The 20,362-nt window shown below is 36.6% G+C and overlaps 2 protein-coding genes across 5 annotated transcripts; both read left to right on the top strand.

Moving 5' to 3' along the window:
* Positions 1 to 870: 870 nt before the first annotated feature.
* On the top strand, positions 871 to 11,178 carry LOC113653944 (F-box only protein 7-like). Of its 3 annotated transcripts, none has more exons than XM_047820058.1 (12): positions 871 to 1,155; positions 1,430 to 1,555; positions 2,178 to 2,406; positions 3,052 to 3,312; positions 4,188 to 4,332; positions 4,428 to 4,511; positions 5,625 to 5,720; positions 5,832 to 6,008; positions 6,808 to 6,842; positions 6,941 to 8,545; positions 8,728 to 8,904; positions 10,969 to 11,178. In XM_047820058.1, the coding sequence occupies exons 1-10, from the start codon at positions 983 to 985 to the stop codon at positions 7,271 to 7,273; spliced, it is 1,659 nt and encodes a 552-aa protein (XP_047676014.1). In that variant the 5' UTR covers positions 871 to 982; the 3' UTR covers positions 7,274 to 8,545; positions 8,728 to 8,904; positions 10,969 to 11,178. The 3 variants fall into 3 exon arrangements, with proteins under 3 accessions (XP_047676014.1, XP_047676013.1, XP_027019645.2); XM_047820057.1 differs by having other exon boundaries at positions 8,728 to 9,637; XM_027163844.2 differs by lacking the exon at positions 8,728 to 8,904.
* Positions 11,179 to 13,756: 2,578 nt separating this feature from the next.
* On the top strand, positions 13,757 to 19,056 carry LOC113653945 (F-box only protein 7-like). 2 transcript variants are annotated; one of them, XM_047819246.1, is made up of 10 exons: positions 13,757 to 14,032; positions 14,340 to 14,465; positions 14,722 to 14,785; positions 14,995 to 15,237; positions 15,459 to 15,603; positions 15,699 to 15,782; positions 16,207 to 16,302; positions 16,427 to 16,603; positions 17,485 to 17,519; positions 17,618 to 19,056. In XM_047819246.1, the coding sequence occupies exons 1-10, from the start codon at positions 13,860 to 13,862 to the stop codon at positions 18,023 to 18,025; spliced, it is 1,551 nt and encodes a 516-aa protein (XP_047675202.1). In that variant the 5' UTR covers positions 13,757 to 13,859; the 3' UTR covers positions 18,026 to 19,056. The 2 variants fall into 2 exon arrangements, with proteins under 2 accessions (XP_047675202.1, XP_027019647.2); XM_027163846.2 differs by having other exon boundaries at positions 13,758 to 14,032; positions 14,719 to 14,785.
* Positions 19,057 to 20,362: the final 1,306 nt, after the last annotated feature.

Genomic DNA, 20,362 nt, shown 5'->3' with positions numbered 1-20,362 from the left:
CAGACAGCTGAGTCACTGGCTATTTTCAAACGAAGGTTGAAGACCTACTTATTCCTGAAACACTTCAACTAGCACTTTCTTCAATGTTTGTTGTATGTGTGTGATTCAGGCTCATGGTATCTTACTGTAAGTCTGTATGTAACCGTTTCACCAAGAGGCTCATTATAGCAAGGGAATAACTATTTTATATAATGTAGAACCCCTTCAATTCCTAATTAACACAGTGGAAAAAAAGACTTTGTCTAGGGTCAAGTATGACTCTCACCTTTAAAACAATTCATTAGAGGCTTCCCAGAAATCATAATAATCAAATAACAAAAAAGTATGTACCTTAAGTTACCAGTTCACTTGTAATTATTCTTTCTAAAGTATTGTTTACAATGGAGAAATGATACACAAATCATGGGATAATAAAAAATTAAATATTCTTGGGTTTTTCCATCTTATAAATAAACTATGAATTTCTTTTGTATATATAAATCAGTTTTAACCCTATGCAAAATGTATATTTTAACTTTATAGAAAAAAAACATGAAATTATCTAATTATTTATAATGTAATAAAATACATTAATGACAACTCATTCATATAGTGAAATAAAACACATTCTCGTGAATAAAAGACAAAGACAGAATATCCTGATTTGCTGGAGAATCAGGTTATTACATGTAGCCTAGTGAACCAGAGCTCATGCATTCAATGATAGAGACTAAAGCACTTTTGTACGTCTGATGATGTCTGTCAAATGCTGTAAATGTTAATGTGTGTTCTTATTTATTTATTTATTTATTTATTTATTTATTTATTTATTTACTTACTTACTTACTTACTTATTTATTTATTTATTTTAGGTTGCGTCACCGAACGTGTGACGTCATAGAAAAATAGAAGTAGAACGGATCTAACAGTAAATAGTGAAAAAGAAGCGTTGAACTTTGTGTTTATTCAAGTTTCTTTGAGTACGAGAGATTAAAAAAAGTTTATGAGTGCAGTTTGGGCGGCTGTAGAGAGTCTTTCTTTGGGACCCCTACTGGTGGCGATCGTAGCTGCATCCGCGGCAGTAATTATTTATTATTATGTTAATCGGGACGATGAGGAGGAAACGACAGAGAACACAGAGGACACCGCCGGCTCCGTAGTGTTCGCTGATAACAAGTAATTTTATTTGTACAACAGTGAGAATAAAACAACATGAACCATCAAATTGCTTATTAACTAACTAACTAACAGCGGGTCACATAATGATAATATTATTATACAGTCGCGGTAATAGTCATATGTTAAAGTGGGAGTGGAGGTTTGACCCAGTGTTCAGTATGCTAATGGTTTATGTTAAAAGTTGTAGCAACAATCCACAACAAACACGTCACATATAGAAGCGTGTCTGTTCTCCTGGACCGAGGTGTGATAACTGTTTCCTCCTGTGCAGTAAAATGAAGTTAAGGGTTAGAGTGAACAAGCAGACGAGCCGAGTGGAGCTTGAGGGACCAGAACCGACTCTGACCCAACTCAGCACCCAGGTCAAAGAGGTCGTGCTGCCTTCAGCTGGACTCAGGTGAGTTCTCATATAAATCTAATGGTGTGTTTACATCTGAAATGTACAGTACACTTTAAACCACCTTACACTTTATACCACTTAAAACTCTCTACAATTTACACCACTCTACAATTGATACCACCTTCTACTTTATACTGCTTTAACCCCTCTATTCTTTATACCACTTTACACTACTCTACACGTTACCCCACTCCATCCAACACTTTGCATTATGTTTAGCTTCAAAAGCTCAGCTTCAAAAGCTATTTAACGAGCAAAACAGTTTTTTTGTGCTGGTATGATTTTTGAGGCAGTTTAGAACTCTGTATTGCAACCCAGGATAGATGATCTTTACAGATTGTGTGATTCAGCACTCTTCAGCTTGAGCTGATGTTAGTCCTAGATGCTTCCGTTTCAAAGTAACAGCACTTAAAGTTGTCTAAGACATATCAAGTAGGGCAGAAATTTTGTGATATCCTATGAATGTTTACAGTCACTGAGTTTTTCATGACCTATTTTCTATTGTTCTAGTGTTTGTCTGTTAAATTGCATGGGTATGCACTCAGTGTAAATCACTTGTGCTTTGTGTGTGTGTGTGTGTGTGTGTGTGTGTGTGTGTTTTCCTCTTTCATTACCCTAGCAAGGATACAGAATTTACTATGTCTCTGAATGGGAAAGAGCCTCTGGTGGACACAGGACAGACTCTGGCCTCGTGTGGTGTGGTATCAGGGGACATGATTAGTTTAAACTTGCCTCATTCTTTCTCTTCATATTCCTCTGCATCACCTTCCTCTCACCAGACACACAACATTTTAGCTGTTCCACAGAACAAACTGCAGAGTGCCTCTGGATTATTTACATACCAGGAGGTGAGTGCTGACGTGTGCAGTTAAGAAGCCATTTAAAATTAATAAGAAAAATATATTTATTCCTACATATTGTAGGGCAATGTAGAAATTTATTGTATAGACATTTGTATTGTATAAAGCTTGGGTCATATATCCCATCCCTACTTAAAAGTCGGTAGAGGATTGATTTATGTATGTACAATCCTTACAAAGATTTTGGATTTTGGATATCAGAAATCTTTTAGGTTAGGTTTTTTTATTATTTGATTAAACATACACCTGTTACACAGCTATGAATCTATGTTGTTGATCAGTCTTTCAGAGTGTTTGCTACGTCCCTCAGTAGAGTTATTGATAGGAAGAGTTAACATGCAGTACCAGGAATGTGAAATGAAAGGTCCTGAAATGAAAGTGAAATTACAAACCTACCTCGGCTTCTGTATGGGTTTCTCTTTCTGAGAAACCATTTAAAGTCTGAAATGAAAGTGAAATTACAAACCTACCTCGGCTTCTGTATGGGTTTCTCTTTCTGAGAAACCATTTAAAGTCTCCAGCCTTTTAATTTTTTCTTTTTTTAAGTTTCTTACAGTGAAACGTTCTATGTAATAATGAATACGAGAAGATATTTTTAACATTTTTATAAACCCTCTGAGTTGATTTCTTCAGTCAGGTGCCAGCAGCAGCCATGAGAGCCCAGAGAGAACATGTGCTCCTGAGACTGAGGAGACTGATATGGACAGAGATGAGGCTGAAGAGGAAACAATGGGGATCTTCATCCCTGAGCCCATGCTGTGCTGTGAGGCTGAAGAAGGTGAGGTTCCTCACTCTCTAGAGACACTGTACCGTACTGCGCAGTGCAACAATGCCTCGGACTGCCTGCTGTTAGCGGCCCACGTGTTACTACTGGAGACCGGCTTCCTGCCACAGGTCAGAAGTCAAACAAAACACTACTGACCCATTAATGCTTAAGTCATAAATAAATCTAATTCTAAGATAATATTATCATTAAAATTTTTGTGTTAGACTTGTACTGTGTGCTATTTTTTGTTTACAACAGTCACATTTACCCATCAAACAAAAAAGCTTGATGACTCCCTCTACAAGTGCAGTCTGCAGCAGCATTTAATTGTGTTATTGATTCATCAATTGACTGATCACCTCTCCAACATATTCCTCTTTATATTTCATGCTAAAATTGAGTATTTAGTGCTGTAAATCTCCTTCATTTACATTATTTTGTAGATGGTGTTATCCAGAGTGACTTACACAGCTGAGCAAATGAGGTTTAAGGGCCTTGCTCAGGGGCCCAGGAGTGGCAGCTTGGTGGCCTAAGGGTTTGAACTCACGACCTTCTGATCAGTGGTCCAACACCTTAACCACTGAGCTACCACTTCACGCTAAGCACATATTGGTAGTCATAGTAAATATTAACACATCCTTATTTTGTGTAGAAACTAACTACACCTAGCAGCTTTAAGTCACCTAGCAAAACAAGATCAAATGATCTTTTTTATTTAAATATTCCTTTGATTAAATTAATTTTATAAGCTGGTGTATTTTATACCACTTCACACTAAGCACATATTGGTAGTCATAGTAAATATTAACATATAACTACACTTAGCAGCTTCAAGTCCCCTAACAAAGCAAGATCAAATCTTTTTATTTATTTTTTTTTATATTCCTTTGATTAAGTTCATTTTATGCTGGTGTATTTTATACCAGAGTAAATCACCCAGATGTGGAGGATTGTATAATTTACCCAGAATGTGTCATTTGGTTGGATTATGTGATGAGTGCAGGGTTGTGACGTCAGAGCCGGAGAGATGCCCAGTGGCTGGCGTGCAACGGGTGGACTCTACAGGCTGCAGTATTCTCACCCTCTCTGTGAGAACAGCCTGGTTCAGGTGGTTGCTGTGCTGATGGGCCAAACACTTGTTATAAATGGTACGCATGTTGTTACCATTACATAGGTGCTGTTATTGAATGAATATTCTTTGTACCTGCTGCTGATGCTGTTATCATTGTGCACCCTCTAACAGCCACTCTGAAGACAACCGGTGCAGTACAGATTTCACAGAAGCTGGCACTGAAACCTGATGCTTACGTGACTAAGGAGTGGGCAGGTGCAGAATATGACACTATAAATGAAAATAAATTAAATGAAAAATAATTTTAGCTCCATTCGTTTTAGCCCCAGTCCTTAAGCAATGCCCTTAACCATTTTTGCATTTGTGGCTGACCCAAACCTCCTAACATTCTCAGATATACAAAAAAAAAAAAAAGAATTTCACTGTGCTTTAATGTATACAGTGGGGGAAATAATTATTCTTGTTCAGACTAATTAGACTAATTATTATAAAAAAATATAAAATTCAGCAGCGCACACACCTTTGCAGTCATCCACGGCTTCTGACTGAAGCATGTAATGGTGTTGGAGATGTTCATGTCATTGTTGCACTTGCCAATGTAGTTGGTCACTGATGCTGTGTACTACTGCAAGTTGATGGAATCATAGTTGATTGCAGCTTCCCTGAACATGTGCCAGTAATCAAACAATCACAATGTCCACAATAGCAATGAGCAGTAACTAAAAAATCAAGCATATAGTTTTTGCACCATTCTGTGATGATATAAACACACTTGCCACCACTGAAAGAAGAACCACACAGAGCTACATTTTAATGGAAACAAAGCAAGGTGAGCCCCTTTAGCTGAATAGCGGCATCCTGAACTCTGCCGCTGAGCCACCTCTCAGTAAAAACAAAGACACAGCAGTCTCTAAACTCTCGTAGTGTGTTCGGCTCAAGTCGGATGTAGTCCAGTTTATTGTCCAGGGAGCAAACGTTTGAAAGTAGAATGGACAAGAGAGCCGGCTGGCCAGGGGTTGTTTTTTGCCTAGCACAGACACCCGCCCGCCCGCATGCTGCACTTCCACTTCCTCATGTACCGGTTCCTTAAGTACCGGAGTTGAAAGAGCTGTTAAATTTAAACAAGCAAAACCCGAATGTGGAGCACTGTAAAGAATTTTTAATTATAATTAGGAAAATAAAAGCACTCGTTACATTCATATGTCAGAATCGATAGATAACTTTTTGCTTAGGTTTATACTGTTTGTCTGTTATGTACACCTATATAAAGATGTAAAGTGTGTTTATTTTACACCTAACCATGGAGCCTGAAAATATTTTTGCTTTTAATTATTTGTCTAGTGAATTAAAGAGGTTTTGATTTTGTAGGTGGCAACGCTGAGGTGGCCTACAGAGAGTTGCAGAAACTGTCTCGTGTTTTTAAGGACCAGTTGGCTTACCCACTTATTACAACAGCTAGAGAAGGTATATCCTTAAATCTGAGCCAGCTCTTCCTTTAATGCACACTAATTACAGTAGATTTGTACCTACTTATACACCATATGGTCTTATGTTTGCCTCTTACTTGCTCTACAGCACTGGGTCTGCCTGCACTGTTTGGTCTGCCTGTTCTGCCCCCTGAGCTGCTTTTAAGGATAATGCGGCTGCTGGATGTTCCTTCGATCCTAAAGCTGTCTGAAGTATGCATACGCCTGCACTCTGTTTCTCAAGATGCCTCACTCTGGAAACACTTTGTGTACCGTGACTTCGGAGGTATCAGCACATCACACAGGCCGTCTATAGAGTTAGACTGCAGATAGAGGGCACTGGTCATGTGATCACTTTTTGTGGAGAGTCTGAGCCGTTAGCAAACTAGGAATCTTCTGCTCTTGTCATAACTGTTAAGTAGATTTTGGCATTTTAGCCAATTTTGGAGCTCTATTTGTAGCTTATATAATATGTTATGCCCCTTTTCTATTAAGGCAGTTTGAGGACTAGTTCAGAGCCAGAGCCTAATTTAAAATCAGTTCTTACTTTTTCGACACCCAAAGCACCAGCTCTGAACCAGGAAAAGTGGTTCTTAAGTAGCACCAAAACATTGCTTTGTATACGGTGATGTAACACTTGGCTCTGTGATGGCTCTCTAGCCCATGGAAAGGCAAACCATTTCTTAGAAGCCTCGCCAGTGGAACCAACGTTGAACCAGCACTCTGAACCCGGTTCTTTCTGGTGGAAGGGGGCATTATTCACTGTCCAAAGTCCAGAATCATCAAAAAGCTCCTGTGATGGCCACATAAGCTGATTGTTGTGTGTGTAAATAAAAGTTTTGTCTACACTGTCATGCAGATGCCTAAGCATACTGGCATATTGTTTTGCGTTTCAAAACACCACAACACAACTGTTTGTACACTCTCTCTATATTTTAACTATGTGGACAATTCAATACTGACCTTACACCTGTCACTTTTGTTTTTGTCTTTTTTGTTTGTTTTGTCTGCATTTTTGTGATCTCATAAATTCCTAATGTCTGAAAAGTTTTTTTTTGTTTGTTTGTATTCAATGAATTTTCAAGCTGGCACTGAGCAGAGAGACACAGACTGGAAAGAGGTACATAAATTAGAAAAGTACTAAACTGTAAAATAATTTTTAACTAAAACATTTAGTGTTAACTTTTCTGATGCTTCTCTCTTACCTCAAATTCACAGCTTTACAAAAAGAAATTTCAGCAAAAGAAGACACGGCACGCATACAGAATGAGGCGTTACCCTTTCCAAATTCCCCCAATTTATCCCCATCACCCAGTGCCCATCCCTCCTCTACCACTTCCTCTTTTTCCGCCCGGCATCATTGGAGGAGAGCATGATCTGAGACCTGCTTTTCCACAGGCCATCCTGCCACGCCCACGCTATGACCCTATTGACCCTTTTCTAGTTCACGAACCACCTATTGGACTTCCATTTGGACGCCGTTTGCTGAGGCCAGGAGGAAGCCGAGCACCAGACACCAGGGGAGGCTTCACTGAAACCCACAGGAATTAAAAAATCTTACAAACATTAAAAACAGGCAAACTCTCAGAGTAGCATGCATGCTCCAAAGACTGGCACATGTTTTATTATCTCCATATTCAACATTCCAGAATCAATTAAATATATTGCAAAAAGATATACATCTGGGTACATTATAAATAACTAGAAAGAAGTCATGATTTATCATGAATTAATACTGTAAAAGACTTGGCTGTTAGGTCCAATTTCTTCTATTTTATTTATATGATTATAAAAAGCTAGTTTCCAATAAAAAAATAAATTAGACCAAAAATGCATTGTCTATTTTTTAAATCAAAGCATAAATGTCAAAGCACAGTGAAGAAATGAAGGAATCCCCAATTACAGATGATAGGGAATAGAATTAATGTACCTGTCAGATGTCTCGTCTCTCTTAATATCAGCCTCTGTAGAAATCTTTCATGGACTTCAACTTGGGTTAGAATCTCTTCATATTGCATCACTTTAATAATTTTCATTTATTTCAGTCCAGTGTTATTTTGCACTAGATGAAGCTGATCTGCCTTTTAATTTAAGCCAACAGTTTTTCCAAAATTTTATTGAACAGAAATGCTAATTGACTATCCGATGCTTCTCATGCTATAAAGCTACTGTTGATCTGACATTTGCTTAATGTCATTTATATTGACACCTTTCACAATTTGAAATCAGTGAAATCATGTGTCACTGTATAAAGCATTAAAATAAGATAGCAATGAACCTCTTCGTTTAAAGTGTAATGGTACTGCATTGTAAAAAATTTTTTGGAACGTATATAAGTATTTTGGAACGTGGCAAATGCAACTCATGCAAAACATAAAAAAAAATGATGGAAATATTTGGTGGAAGTAATGCTATTTCAGTTGCAGTATATTCATCAATAGACAATACTCTTTAAATCTTACCACTACTAACCTTAATAACAGTATTCATGCTTTCCGGCTACACCACCTTAGGAATTTCACCTAAAGCGTTTAAAGCATTTGCATGCCACAAAAGCATGCAAAGTTTGAATTACCAATAAGGGTCAGAAACTGGCCAACTTACCAAAACAGATACTTTATTCACAATTTTTAAATAAAAACTATTAAAATTGAAAAAGTTTTAAACATTTACTCCTTTTCCAGCAGACCCGTGAAAAGACATGGTGGAAGAAAAAGAATTAACTGAAGCCCTAAATTTGGAAACAGAACGGAGCTCCCCCAAATAGAGTGCAGTTACATGCCTTCACAATGAACATGCTGGAACTGGGTGACCTATCGGGAGGTAAGCATCAGAAATGGCGTTATCAACACTAATACTAAGGGAGGGCTAAGGAACTCCCCACCCGGCTCAGAAACTGTATTATAATACCTAACCAACAGGTCATCAGTATGTCTGCATTCTGGGTTGGAGCATCAGAGATTCTGTTTTAGGGGTTCTTAGGAATCTGCTTTATGGCATTTTAGAGACACTGGATCAGGGAGATCTCAAGAGTGTTAAGAACTGGAAATGGGGTCTACCACCCAGTGAGATAGTTGCTGTTAGTCAGAGATTCATCTCACCGACAAGGACCAAAACAGATGAACAACTGGTCGGTGACTCTGCTGTCCCCTCACAGACACTGGGCCATTAATGGCAGCGAGGTATGGAGCTTTTATCCTTGTGTGGACCAATGATACAGTATGTATTAGAAGGACGTGCGGGTGACCAGAGGCAAGAACGGGATCCTCCACCTCCACATCTGATGGGAAGGTCTGTAAGGACGTGCTACCATGAGGCTGTCTGAAAGGCAGCCAAAACGTGGAATACATTATCAGAATAACCGACTCTTTTCTCAAGGTTCTGAGACTCTACTGCACACACTCTAAAGAAAGACTGGAAGTTCTGGACTGTAGTTGTAAGCTTAGCCACCTGGTTAGCTAAGAGAGCTTCCTGCTGATCGCTTGATACTGTACAGTCAAGCTGGGAAGGCAGTCTACAAGGAAACTGCTTGAAACTTGGGTTCTATATTTACAAGACATTGTCTCACTTCCACATTGGCATACCGCTATACTCAGGACAAGGGTCTATTAGAGCCTGCCTGATTGGTCAGTACCCAAACAGGTAGGCCATTGGGAATGAGCATCCATCAAATTCATAACAATATAAACTGTAATGCAACATGTTCTGTTATTATAAAGTGAGACAGTGCAAACAACAGTACCTTATACAACAACTATTGCACCTGTAACATTATCTGGCTCACAAGCAAATGCTGATTCTTTTCTTTTTTCAAAGTGTAGACTTTCAAAAATCTACCCTAATGTAGATGATGTGTGTAATCAATGTAAAGGCAACAAAGCAGAGTTTCTTCATGAGTTTCGGGTTTGTCTAAAGGTGAGTGAATATTGGGCATTCATATTTAAAACTCTAAGTGAGGTCTTTAACTTAGCAAACTTCAATTCTGGGTTTTATATCTATTTTTTGAGCATCAGAACATGGAATATCACTGAAAATAATGTAAAAAGTAAAAAAAAAAAAAAGAACTTATTGCTTTTGACACGTTTGTAGCAAGAAGAAAAATATTATTTGAGTGGAAATAAACAAAAAGGCTCAAAATGTTTGACCTGGTATTATAGTTAAAACTGAAAAAAAAATTATTTAATGAAAGGATCTCTCCAAAGCTTTTATAAGATGTGACAACCCATGATCACATATTTTTAAGAGATGAAATAATGATAAATTTTTATTTTTATTTCCTACCATGATGATTGTAAAATTTATTTACCATTGTATATTTTTCATTTATTTATTGCTATTGTTAATAGTATTATTGTTGTTGTAATAGTCTTTTGAGAGTTAGAAACTTTTTTAATGCATTGAAGAAGTTTATAAATACATATTTTAAATAGAGGTCAATTGTATATTTAATAAGAAGTTATTTGTTTATCCGTGTTGAGTTAAATCTGTTTTGTGCACTTAAAACATCTCCATCGACATACACTTGAATAAGGTAGCTACATTCTTCCAACTCCAATAAAAGTAAGCCATCAGTTTCAATCCATTGTCATGCTTTAAGCATGAAATGGGATGGACACAAAAGGCCAATGGCAATAGAAACAAAAGTTTCCCACCAAGAAGCCAGTTCAAACACTGGCAAACCACAAACTCTCATGGAAGCCATACCTCTTTCCTTCTACTAGCCTAATACCTTATACACACTCTCCACACTCAAGGTTGCCCTCTACAGGAATGGAACTATATCTAGTAGCAGGGTAGACCTGTTAGTCTTATTTTTAATTAAGATTGGATTAAAGGTTTTAATTGTATTTCTCTTTGGGAATTGTTTTGACTCAGATGTGGATAGATGCTCAAACATTGACTGTTATATCTGTTATCTGCCAAAGAAAGTAAATGTATTTCATATTTTAATTAAAGAAAAATGAGTGTGCAGTTGGTAACCGTGGTTTTAAATGTTTAGTGTTTTTTTTGTAATGTTTCAGAAGTGCATAAATGCTGAAATGCTCACTGGTTGCTATTGTGGGTAGCATGGTGGCAGCACATGTATTTTGTTGATTGTTTGTTTGTGTACGAGTCTGGTTGGCTGGGGTTTTGTTTTTGTATTTCTTTTTTTAACACCTTAAAAAAAGGTGTTACCTGGTTGCGTGAAGTTTTATGTTTTGAATTGTGTTAGTTTTATTTGAACTGTGCTGTTTTTTTCTTTTCAGATTATATCAGGTGGATGTCTCCTACGCTTTGGGTCTGCCACACGACAGGAAACTAGATAATATAGTAAGAGTGTGAGCTGGGACCCAGCTCTTGGAGAGCTGGGACCAATTTTTGATGAGTTATTTACATAAATCATTTCATGTCTGTGTTTGATTGTTGTGTATATCATTTGCTGTCCTATTTTTTGTAGTAAATTGTTGTACCTTGAATGATTTGAAGTGTTTTGTTTATGGCCCTGTGCTCTATAGAAGTGTTTGTATTTAAAACTAATTTTGACAGAGTGGCATAGTGTTAAATTTTTTTTAATATTATGTCTAACAAAGGGCTATGATATGAATGCACTGTGCATTCATATCTAAATAAACATTCAAATAACTAATTTATCATGAAATTCCACAGGAACATTAATTTATTTAAATAACCCCCAAAATATGTGGACTCACAAAACAAAATAAAAAATTAATAAAGTCAGTGTAATCCTAAATGTCAATGTAATGAATAAATGAAAAAGAAAATATAATTATTTTGTTTAAAAATTATTACAATTCAAGTATTACAATTTACTCCTTTTCCAGCAGACCACTGAAAAGACATGGTGGAAGAAAAAGAATTAACTGAAGCCCTAAATTTGGAAACAGAATGGAGCTCCCCCAAATAGAGTGCAGTTACATGCCTTCACAAATGGATATACAGTAAAAAAAAAAAAGGGAAATTTATTGTTTGGTGCCAAACATTAAAATTTAAATGCAAAGCCCAATTTGACTTTTCTTTACTTATGTGTCTCCCACTTGTTGCTATCCACCTGCTTGTGATGTAAGTCCATCCCAATCTGTCTACTACACATATTTAGGATGCATGTGTGTAGAAGGACATGTACTGTATATCTAACTGCAAGTCAGCAAAAGTTTTGAATTTGGTATAGCAACAGATGGTTGAAACAATTTTATGAGACCTGGAAGCAAATAGAAAACTTCAGCCTCGCAGGTATTACTGTGTAAAATATTGACTAGCTTTTGATCTCATCACAAAAAATGACAGAAAAGCAGTGAAAGTGGTTCACTGAGGCCCATGACATATAAGGAGATTCACTTTATCACAAAACTTTTAGAGTTAAAGAGTTTGCTTGGGAATTTTACTCTAAACCACATTGTTCACTTTCATTTTGGTCCTTTATTCTGTTTTAATTGTCAATATATAAATGATGTATTTTCAACCTCTTGTGTACTTATACAACAGAAAGTCATCCAGTGTGCCTACTACACAAAGTGTAGTACTTTCAAAAATCTACCCTAATTTTGATGATGTGTGTGATTGATGTAAATGCAACAAAGCACACTTTCTAATTAGGTGAGTGACTATCGGACATTTATATTTAAAACACTAAATGAGGTCCTTAACTCAGATATAAAACCCAATGTCGAAGTTGCTGTTTTTCGATCACCAGAACACGGAATATCACTGAAAATCAGGTACAAAAAAAAGTTATTGCTTTTGCCTTCTTAGTAGCAAGAAGAAATATATTTTCTGAGTGAAAAAAACAAAAAGCCTAAAAGTGGATGTGTGACCTGGTATTATAGTTAAAACTGGAAAAAAGTATTTAAAGGATCTTTCTAAAGCGTTTATAAGACGTGACAACCCATGATTACATATTTTTAAGACATAAAGGCTCTTCATCTAATGATCATTGTAACTAATTTTGTGGAAACTAAATGGTTTAAATATGACCACCAGCACTGTTTGGTTTTATGTAAGTTCACACCATGAATACATCAGAGTATAAAATTGTTATTACTTACACGTTTTTATTTATTTTTTTCCCCTACAATTATTATTGTAAAATTTATTTACCATTGTATATTTTTTTATGTATTTATTACAATTGTTAATAGTATTATTGTTGTTGTAATAGTCTTTTGTATCTTTTATTATTTCTGCAGAATGTGTTATTTTGGGAGAAAGATTTATGACATAAATTGTATGAAACTTTTTTTAATGTATTGAAGAAGTTTATAAATAAATATTTAAAAAGAGGTTAATTGTATACTTAATATATTTTCTGATTATTAAATGCCATTAATTGAAATCATGTCTGTTGTTCAATTATTCAAAAATAGGATAATTTTTATAAATAAATTATAATAAACAGCAAAAAAGAAAACAAAACAAACTTTAATAGCATCAGTCTTTAATATCATCAGTTCATTCAACATTCAAATGTACTTATTCATTTAAATTGCCAACCCTATGAGAACTTTGAGAAGAACAATCTCTTAAACAATACACAAAATAATATTATACATATGCTGGATCTCAATCATTGAGTGTTTGAAGGCTTCGGCATGGAGGAGTTGGTGTTGAATCTTAATGAACTCAGATGATGAGTTAATTTATGAGTTGCTCAGGTTACACAACTCCAACTCACTGTTATGACTGTAAGGACATTACTCTCCAGTGTTTATAATAATTTATATTCACACTCTCTGGTGCCAAATGAAGGTGGGTTCCCCAAGGTTTCTTGCTTATAACATCTCATGACAGTTTTTTAGACGTTAGAGATATATAGTAACGTAATTTTATTTTATTTTAATTTTTTGTTAATTTTTTTTAATTATTAAATTTACATTAACATTTTATGTTTTGTAAAACTGCCTAGAGCATTATTAAAAACGTTATACAAGTTAAACTGAATTAACTTGAATGATTTCGAATGAATGAATTCATTTCAGCTTCATGAAGCTTAATCCGTTTGGTGCCATTTGCGTGTGACGTCATAGAACAATAGAAGTAGAACAGATCTAACAGTAAATAGTAAAAGAACGCGGAACTTTCAGAAAAGCGTCGAACTTTGTGTTTATTGACGTTACTTTGATTACGAGAGATAGTAAATTTTATGAGTGCAGTTTGGGCGGCTGTAAAGAGTCTTTCTTTGGGACCCCTACTGGTGGCGATCGTAGCTGCAACCGCGGCAGTAATTATTTATTATTATGTCAATCGGGACAATGGCGAGGAAATGACAGAGACCACAGAGGACACCACCGCCCCCGTAGTGTTCGCTGATATCAGGTAATTTTATTTGTACAACAGTGAGAATAAAACAACACGAACCATCAAATTGCTTATTAGTGAAGTAACTAACTAACTAACTAACTAACTAATTAACTAACTAACTGTCAGCGGTTCGCATCATGATAATATTATTATACAGTCGCGGTAATAGTATGTTAAAGTGGGAGTGGAGGTTTGACCCAGTGTTCAGTATGCTAAAGGTTTATGTTAAAAGTTGTAGCAACTATCCACAACAAACACGTCACATATAGAAGCGTGTCTGTTCTCCTGGACTGAGGTGTGATAACTATTTCCCCCTGTGCAGTAAATTACAGTTAAGAGTGAGAGTAAACGAGCAGACAAGCCGAGTGGAGCTTGAAGGACCAGAACCGACCCTGACCCAACTCAGCACCCAGGTCAAAGAGGTTGTGCTGCCTTCAGCTGGACTTAGGTAAGTTCTTTCTTATATAAAGCTAAAGGTGTGTTTACACATGGCCATCACAAAGCTGGTTAAACACCCTCATTCAGGATTTAGTTCTCCTTTCTGTTATGATACCACTTTACACCACTAAACTCTACAAGTTAAACCATGCTACACTTTACATCACTCTTCACTATTTCATGAGCACACAGTTTAGTAAGTTTGTGTGTTCTGACACTTTGTGGCTTAGCTGTTGTTGATCTGAGATGCTTCCATTTCACAGTAGCAGCAACGTTTTAGCTTATAAGCAGAACACACCACAGCGTCCCACTGGATTATCTACACACCAGGTGAGTGCTGAGATCTGTGTGATATAAATTGAGGGAATTTATTTGTATAACAGTGTTATACAGTGTTTAACAGTAGATATTATCATGAAGCGGCTTATAGGAATTTCAGAATTCAGGTTTAAAATTAAAAAATTATATTTTACTTGTAATAATAAATAAGTAAATAGATTTATTACATTTTAATAAAACCTCTGATTGTATTCCTTTAGTCAGGCACCAGCAGCAGCCATGCTACATGTGAGACTGAGGAGATTGATATGAACAGAGGTGAGGCTGAACAGGAGGAAATGGGGCTCTTCATCCCTGAGCCCATGCTGTGCTGTGAACCTGAGAAAGATAAGGTTCCTCGCTCTATACAGACACTGTTCCAGACTGTGCAGTGCAACAGCACCTCAGACTGCCTGCTGTTAGCAGCCCACATGTTTCTGCTGGAGACCGGCTTTCTGCCACAGGTCAGAGGTCACACAATACAGAACCACCCCATTAATACATAATTCAAATACAACAAATTCTAAAACAATATTAGTATTAAAAATTTAGTGTCTTTTGCAAAGTACTTACATTGTGTAGCTTTGTTACATTTTATGTTGTCACTTTTACCAATCAAACAAAGCTTGGTGATTGTTTGGTTGTTTAAAACGTGTCATTTGGTTTGATTATGTGATGAGTGCAGGGTTGTGATGTCAGAGCCGGAGAAATGCCCAGTGGCTGGAAGGCAACAGAGGGCCTCTGCAGGCTGCGGTACTTTTACCCGTTCTGTGAGAACAGCCCAGTTCAGATGGTTAGCATGCTGATGGGCCAAACACTTATTATAAAGAGTATGTATGTTGTTTTCATTACATAAGTGTTGTTATTGCATGACTAATCATTGTAACTGCAGCTGATGGTGTTTTCATTGTGTCACCTCTCACAGTCACTATACAGACAACCGGTGCAGTAGAGTTTTCACAGAAGCTGGCACTGAATCCTAAAGATTACGTAAATAAGGAGTGGGCAGGTATGGTATATGACGCTAACTACATTAAATGAAATATCTTCACTTCATTAGTTTTTTATCTTTTTGGGTGGTAGATCAGGGGTTCAGACCCAGCACTTGAGCATTGAGCTTGACCCTCTCTATTATCATGCGAGAGCTGTTACTTTTAAACACGTGTAACTCCACTGTTTAGCTCTGTAAAGAATTTTGTATGACATTTCAGAACTTAAGATTATAATAATGAGGAACATAATATAATTTACAGTCATATGCTAGAATCCTCTGTTACCTAATCACTTAGACTTATAGAAGACATTGGAAATACTTTTTTGTACTTATGGTCTGTTATGTACAGTTGTATGAAGATGTGAAGTGTTTGTTGTACACGTTTCCATTGACCCTGCTTTTAATTATTTGCTGAATTAAAGAGTTTTTGTCTTTGTAGGTGGAAACGCTGGACTGGTCTACAGAGATATGCAGAAACTGTCTCGTGTTTTTAAGGACCATTTGGTTTACCCACTCATTGCAAGAGCTAGAGAAGGTATATCAATAAATCAGAGCCAGCTCGCCCTTTAATATTCTACCTCTTTGCACACTAATTACAATAGATATGTACCCACTTATACACAAAATGTCTATGTTTTTGTTTCCTGCTCACTCTGCAGCACTGGGTCTGCCTGCACTGTTTGGTCTCACTGTGCTGCCCCCTGAGCTGCTTTTAAGGATAATGCGGCTGCTGGATGTTCCCTCGATCTTAAGGCTGTCTGAAGTATGCAGACACCTGAACTCTTTTACTCACGATGCCTCACTTTGGAAACATTTTGTGTACCGTGATTTCGGAGGTACCAGCACATCACACAGGCAGAGTAAAACTGCAGATAGAGCTGGTAATTTTTTTGTTAGAGTTTGTGCTGTTACCAAGCTAGGAATCTTCTACTTTTGTGAAGTGACCTGATAAATCTAGGTCACAACATTGGATCATTAGCATTATCACCACATTGTAACTGTTAAGAAGAATTTGCCATTTTAGCCGACTTTGAAGCTCTATTTGTAGCTTATATGATACCTCATGCACTGTCCAAAGTCTAGAAGTCATAGATGCTGTTTATTCAGTCCATCTTGCCCTCTCTCCTCCTATTCATTTTAAGCAAATTATTATAATACTCAGCTGTAGCTAACACTACTAGTGCTAGATCGAAGTGTATATTGTTAAAATATGTGCACCGATCAGCTATAGCATTAAAACCACCTACAGGTGAAGTGAAGAACGTTGATTATTTCTATAACTTATTATTTATATAACAATGGCATCTGTCCAGGACCGCGATGTATTAGTCAATTCTCAACGTCGATCTAAGTGAGTTTGACAAGAACCGAATTGAGATGGCTATACAACAGGGCTGAAATAACATTGTCAAAAGCTACGTCAATGGCCCCGTGAGCTGATTGTGTCTGATCATTGTGTTTCTAAGTTTAAGTTTTGCATATGTTGCCATGCAAATGTCTAAGTAAACTGGCATAAGTTATTGTTTTGCATTTCAGTACACCACAACAGCACAGACTGTATAACAGACAACCGCTCTAATGCACTCTCTCTATATTTTAACTCTGTACACATTCCAGTGCTTTTTGACCTTTTGCATTTGACACTGTCTGCATTTTTGTGATTTCATAAATGAATAATGTCTTTAATGTTTTTTTGTGTGTGCAATGAATTATCAAGCTGACACTGAGCACAGAGACGCAGATTGGAATGAGGTACAGACATCGAAAATGCTAAATTAGAAAAAATTTTAAACTCAAACATCATTTAGTGTGAACTTCACTGATGCTTCTCTCTTACTTAAAATTCACAGCTTTACAAAAAGAAATATCAGCAAAAGAAGGCATGGTACAAATACAGATCGAGGTTTTACGCTTCCCATGCTACTCCTTATCTCCGAGTGCCTGTCTGTCCTATACCACCCATTCTTCCGCATAGCATCATCAGACAGGGGTTCAATCGGAGACCTGCTATTCTACGGGGTATTGTGCTACGCCCAAGCTATGATCCTATTGGCCCATTTCTAGGTTACGAACTGCCAATGGGACCTCCCTTTGGACGCCAGCTACTGCGACCTACTATTCTGCGGGCCATCCTGCCACGCTCACCCGATGACCTTATTGACCCGTTTTTAGTTTATGAACCGCCAACAAGACCTCTCTTGGGACGCCAGCTGAGGCCAGGCGGGCGAGTACCACGCACCAGGAGAAGCTTCATCTGAAACCAACAGGACATTTCAGAATCATATTACAAAAACATTTATGTGGACTGTTTTAATAATGCAAATTTTACAAGATTTTTATAAAATAATACTAGAAAAAAAATAAAATAAAATAATACTGTCAAAGCACAGTGAACAAATGAAGGAAACCCCAATAATAGTGAATAGAATTACTCCCGGGGGGCACGGTAGCTTAGTGGTTAGCACGTTCGCCTCACACCTCCAGGGTCGGGGTTGTGTGTGTGTGTGTGTGTGTGTGTGTGTGTGTGTGTGTGTGTGTGTGTGTGTGTGTGTGTGTGTGTGTGTGTGTGTGTGTGTGCGCGTGTGCGTGTGCGTGTGCGTGTGCGCCCTGCGATGGGTTGGCACTGTGTCCGGGGTGTATCCTGCCTCGTTGCCCGATGACGCGAGGTAGTTCGGATAAGCGGTAGAAAATGAGTGAGTTAGAGAGAATTACTCCTTGGCCTGTTTGTGTACATCTTAGACGTCTTGACTCTCTTAACCCTGTAACGCCAAAGGTATTATATTTGATAACTGAGATTCTGAGACCCCTGTAATACCCGCAGTAAAATATACTTTCCTCAAAAACCTGTTGTATACAATACAATCTCATACCTGTGTCCTGCCCCCTAGTGGTTTTTCTCATGCTCTGCAGACAATAGCAGGCTTTAGGCTGTGATTTCCAGTATGGCTGCCTTCATGGACTGACTAGAGTGTTTTTTGCAGGGATACCTTTGCTCATTTTGAAAATGCTATGGTACAAATAGCATATATGCTGGTACTGATTTTTTAATATGAATATATACTTTATTGGAGCAAATAATAATAAATGTATATTTTATACAGAATTTTATAGTACAATGGTGTTGAATATGTGTATCAATACTTAATCCTTAGTCAGCACTGTATTGCAATTCATAATGTAATCTGTATTACTCATGCAACAGTGCCAAGTTCAAGTTTTTATGTTTTATTACTGATTAAACTAATTAAAAATTAAAATGTCATCTTCATATAATCTAATGGAACTGAAACATTTACAGTGTTGCTTGTAAGTTTCTGAAACATTTAGTAATTTCTATATTTCTGCATAAATATGACAAAAAAACATCAGATTTTGTAGAAGTCCTAAAAATAAACAAAGTGAATGCAATCAATGAAATGAGCCAAAAATATTGTTCATTTAATTATTGAAAAAAATTATCCAGCATTACAGATATGTGACTTGCAAAGTACTGTATGTGAACCTTTGCTTTCAGTATCTGTTGTGAGCCCTTGTGCAGCAATAACTAAATAACTACGGTCCTGCACAACAGCTTAGAGGGATACTGGGAATTTGAGAGGTTCATTTATCACAGGTATATAATATTACATATACATATAACATTATCCTGAATAAAAAATACTAAGTATAATATATTTGATCTGTTTGATGGGTTCACTTTATCTGCTTTTGGAAAATCTTAGGATGTTTTAGGTCATGTTTATGCAGAAATATAGGAATTTTTAAAGGGTTCATAAACTTTCAAGTGACATTGTATATGAGGTTTTTGATGCAACCTAATGTATCTTGCTAATAATTGTCTTTTGTCAATATCAAATTTCAGTAACAATTAACTGATTACAATAGTCTATATGTTATATTTACCAAGTCAGAGAAAAAATTCAAAATACATAAATATTAGTGTTTCGTATGGATATTCAGATGTCACAAAAGTACAGTGTTATGAAATGTAAAGGTTATGAAATGAAAAAGCTATAAAAAGGTTCCTGTTTGGAAAAGAAAAAAAAAGAAAGAAAAGAAATGTTTGAAACATTCCAAATGCAATAATCAGTCTTTGTTTTTGTTAGGAAAAAACATTGTGTGGTCAGTAAATTGCCATAAATCCCTGATTTATCAAATATGATACAAAAATAATCACATTTGTATATGGTAATCAAAAAATGTTTCTTTGGATTTTGTTTAAAGACTCTTTTTGTTTAAAGATTTGCAGAAATCTCATGGCCTTCAAGATCTTGTCAGTGCATCTCTTTATATTGCATCACTTTAATAATTTTCATTAATTTCAGTTCAATGTTACTTTGCACTTTGGATGACATTGATCTGCTTTTTGATTTAAGCCAACTTTGCTAATTTTCCCAGCAAGTGACAGTCTGATTCTTGCATTTTTGTTTTGTTTGTACAGTATTTTTGCACATGTACTGTAGAATATACAGTATGTACACTGGTTGGTGCTGCTTTTGTGTATTGTCTTTTGTGTGTTGTTTTGTAGTTTTTTGTAGCGTTTAGACTAGGTTGTGCAGATGCACTTTATGTTGCATGCCTTCAGTAATCTATGG

Source organism: Tachysurus fulvidraco, chromosome 10, assembly GCF_022655615.1.
Source record: "Tachysurus fulvidraco isolate hzauxx_2018 chromosome 10, HZAU_PFXX_2.0, whole genome shotgun sequence".
NCBI classification, from domain to species: Eukaryota; Metazoa; Chordata; class Actinopteri; order Siluriformes; family Bagridae; genus Tachysurus; species Tachysurus fulvidraco.
Note: the sequence above shows the minus strand (reverse complement) of the source record. Positions and strands in the feature narration are given on the sequence as shown.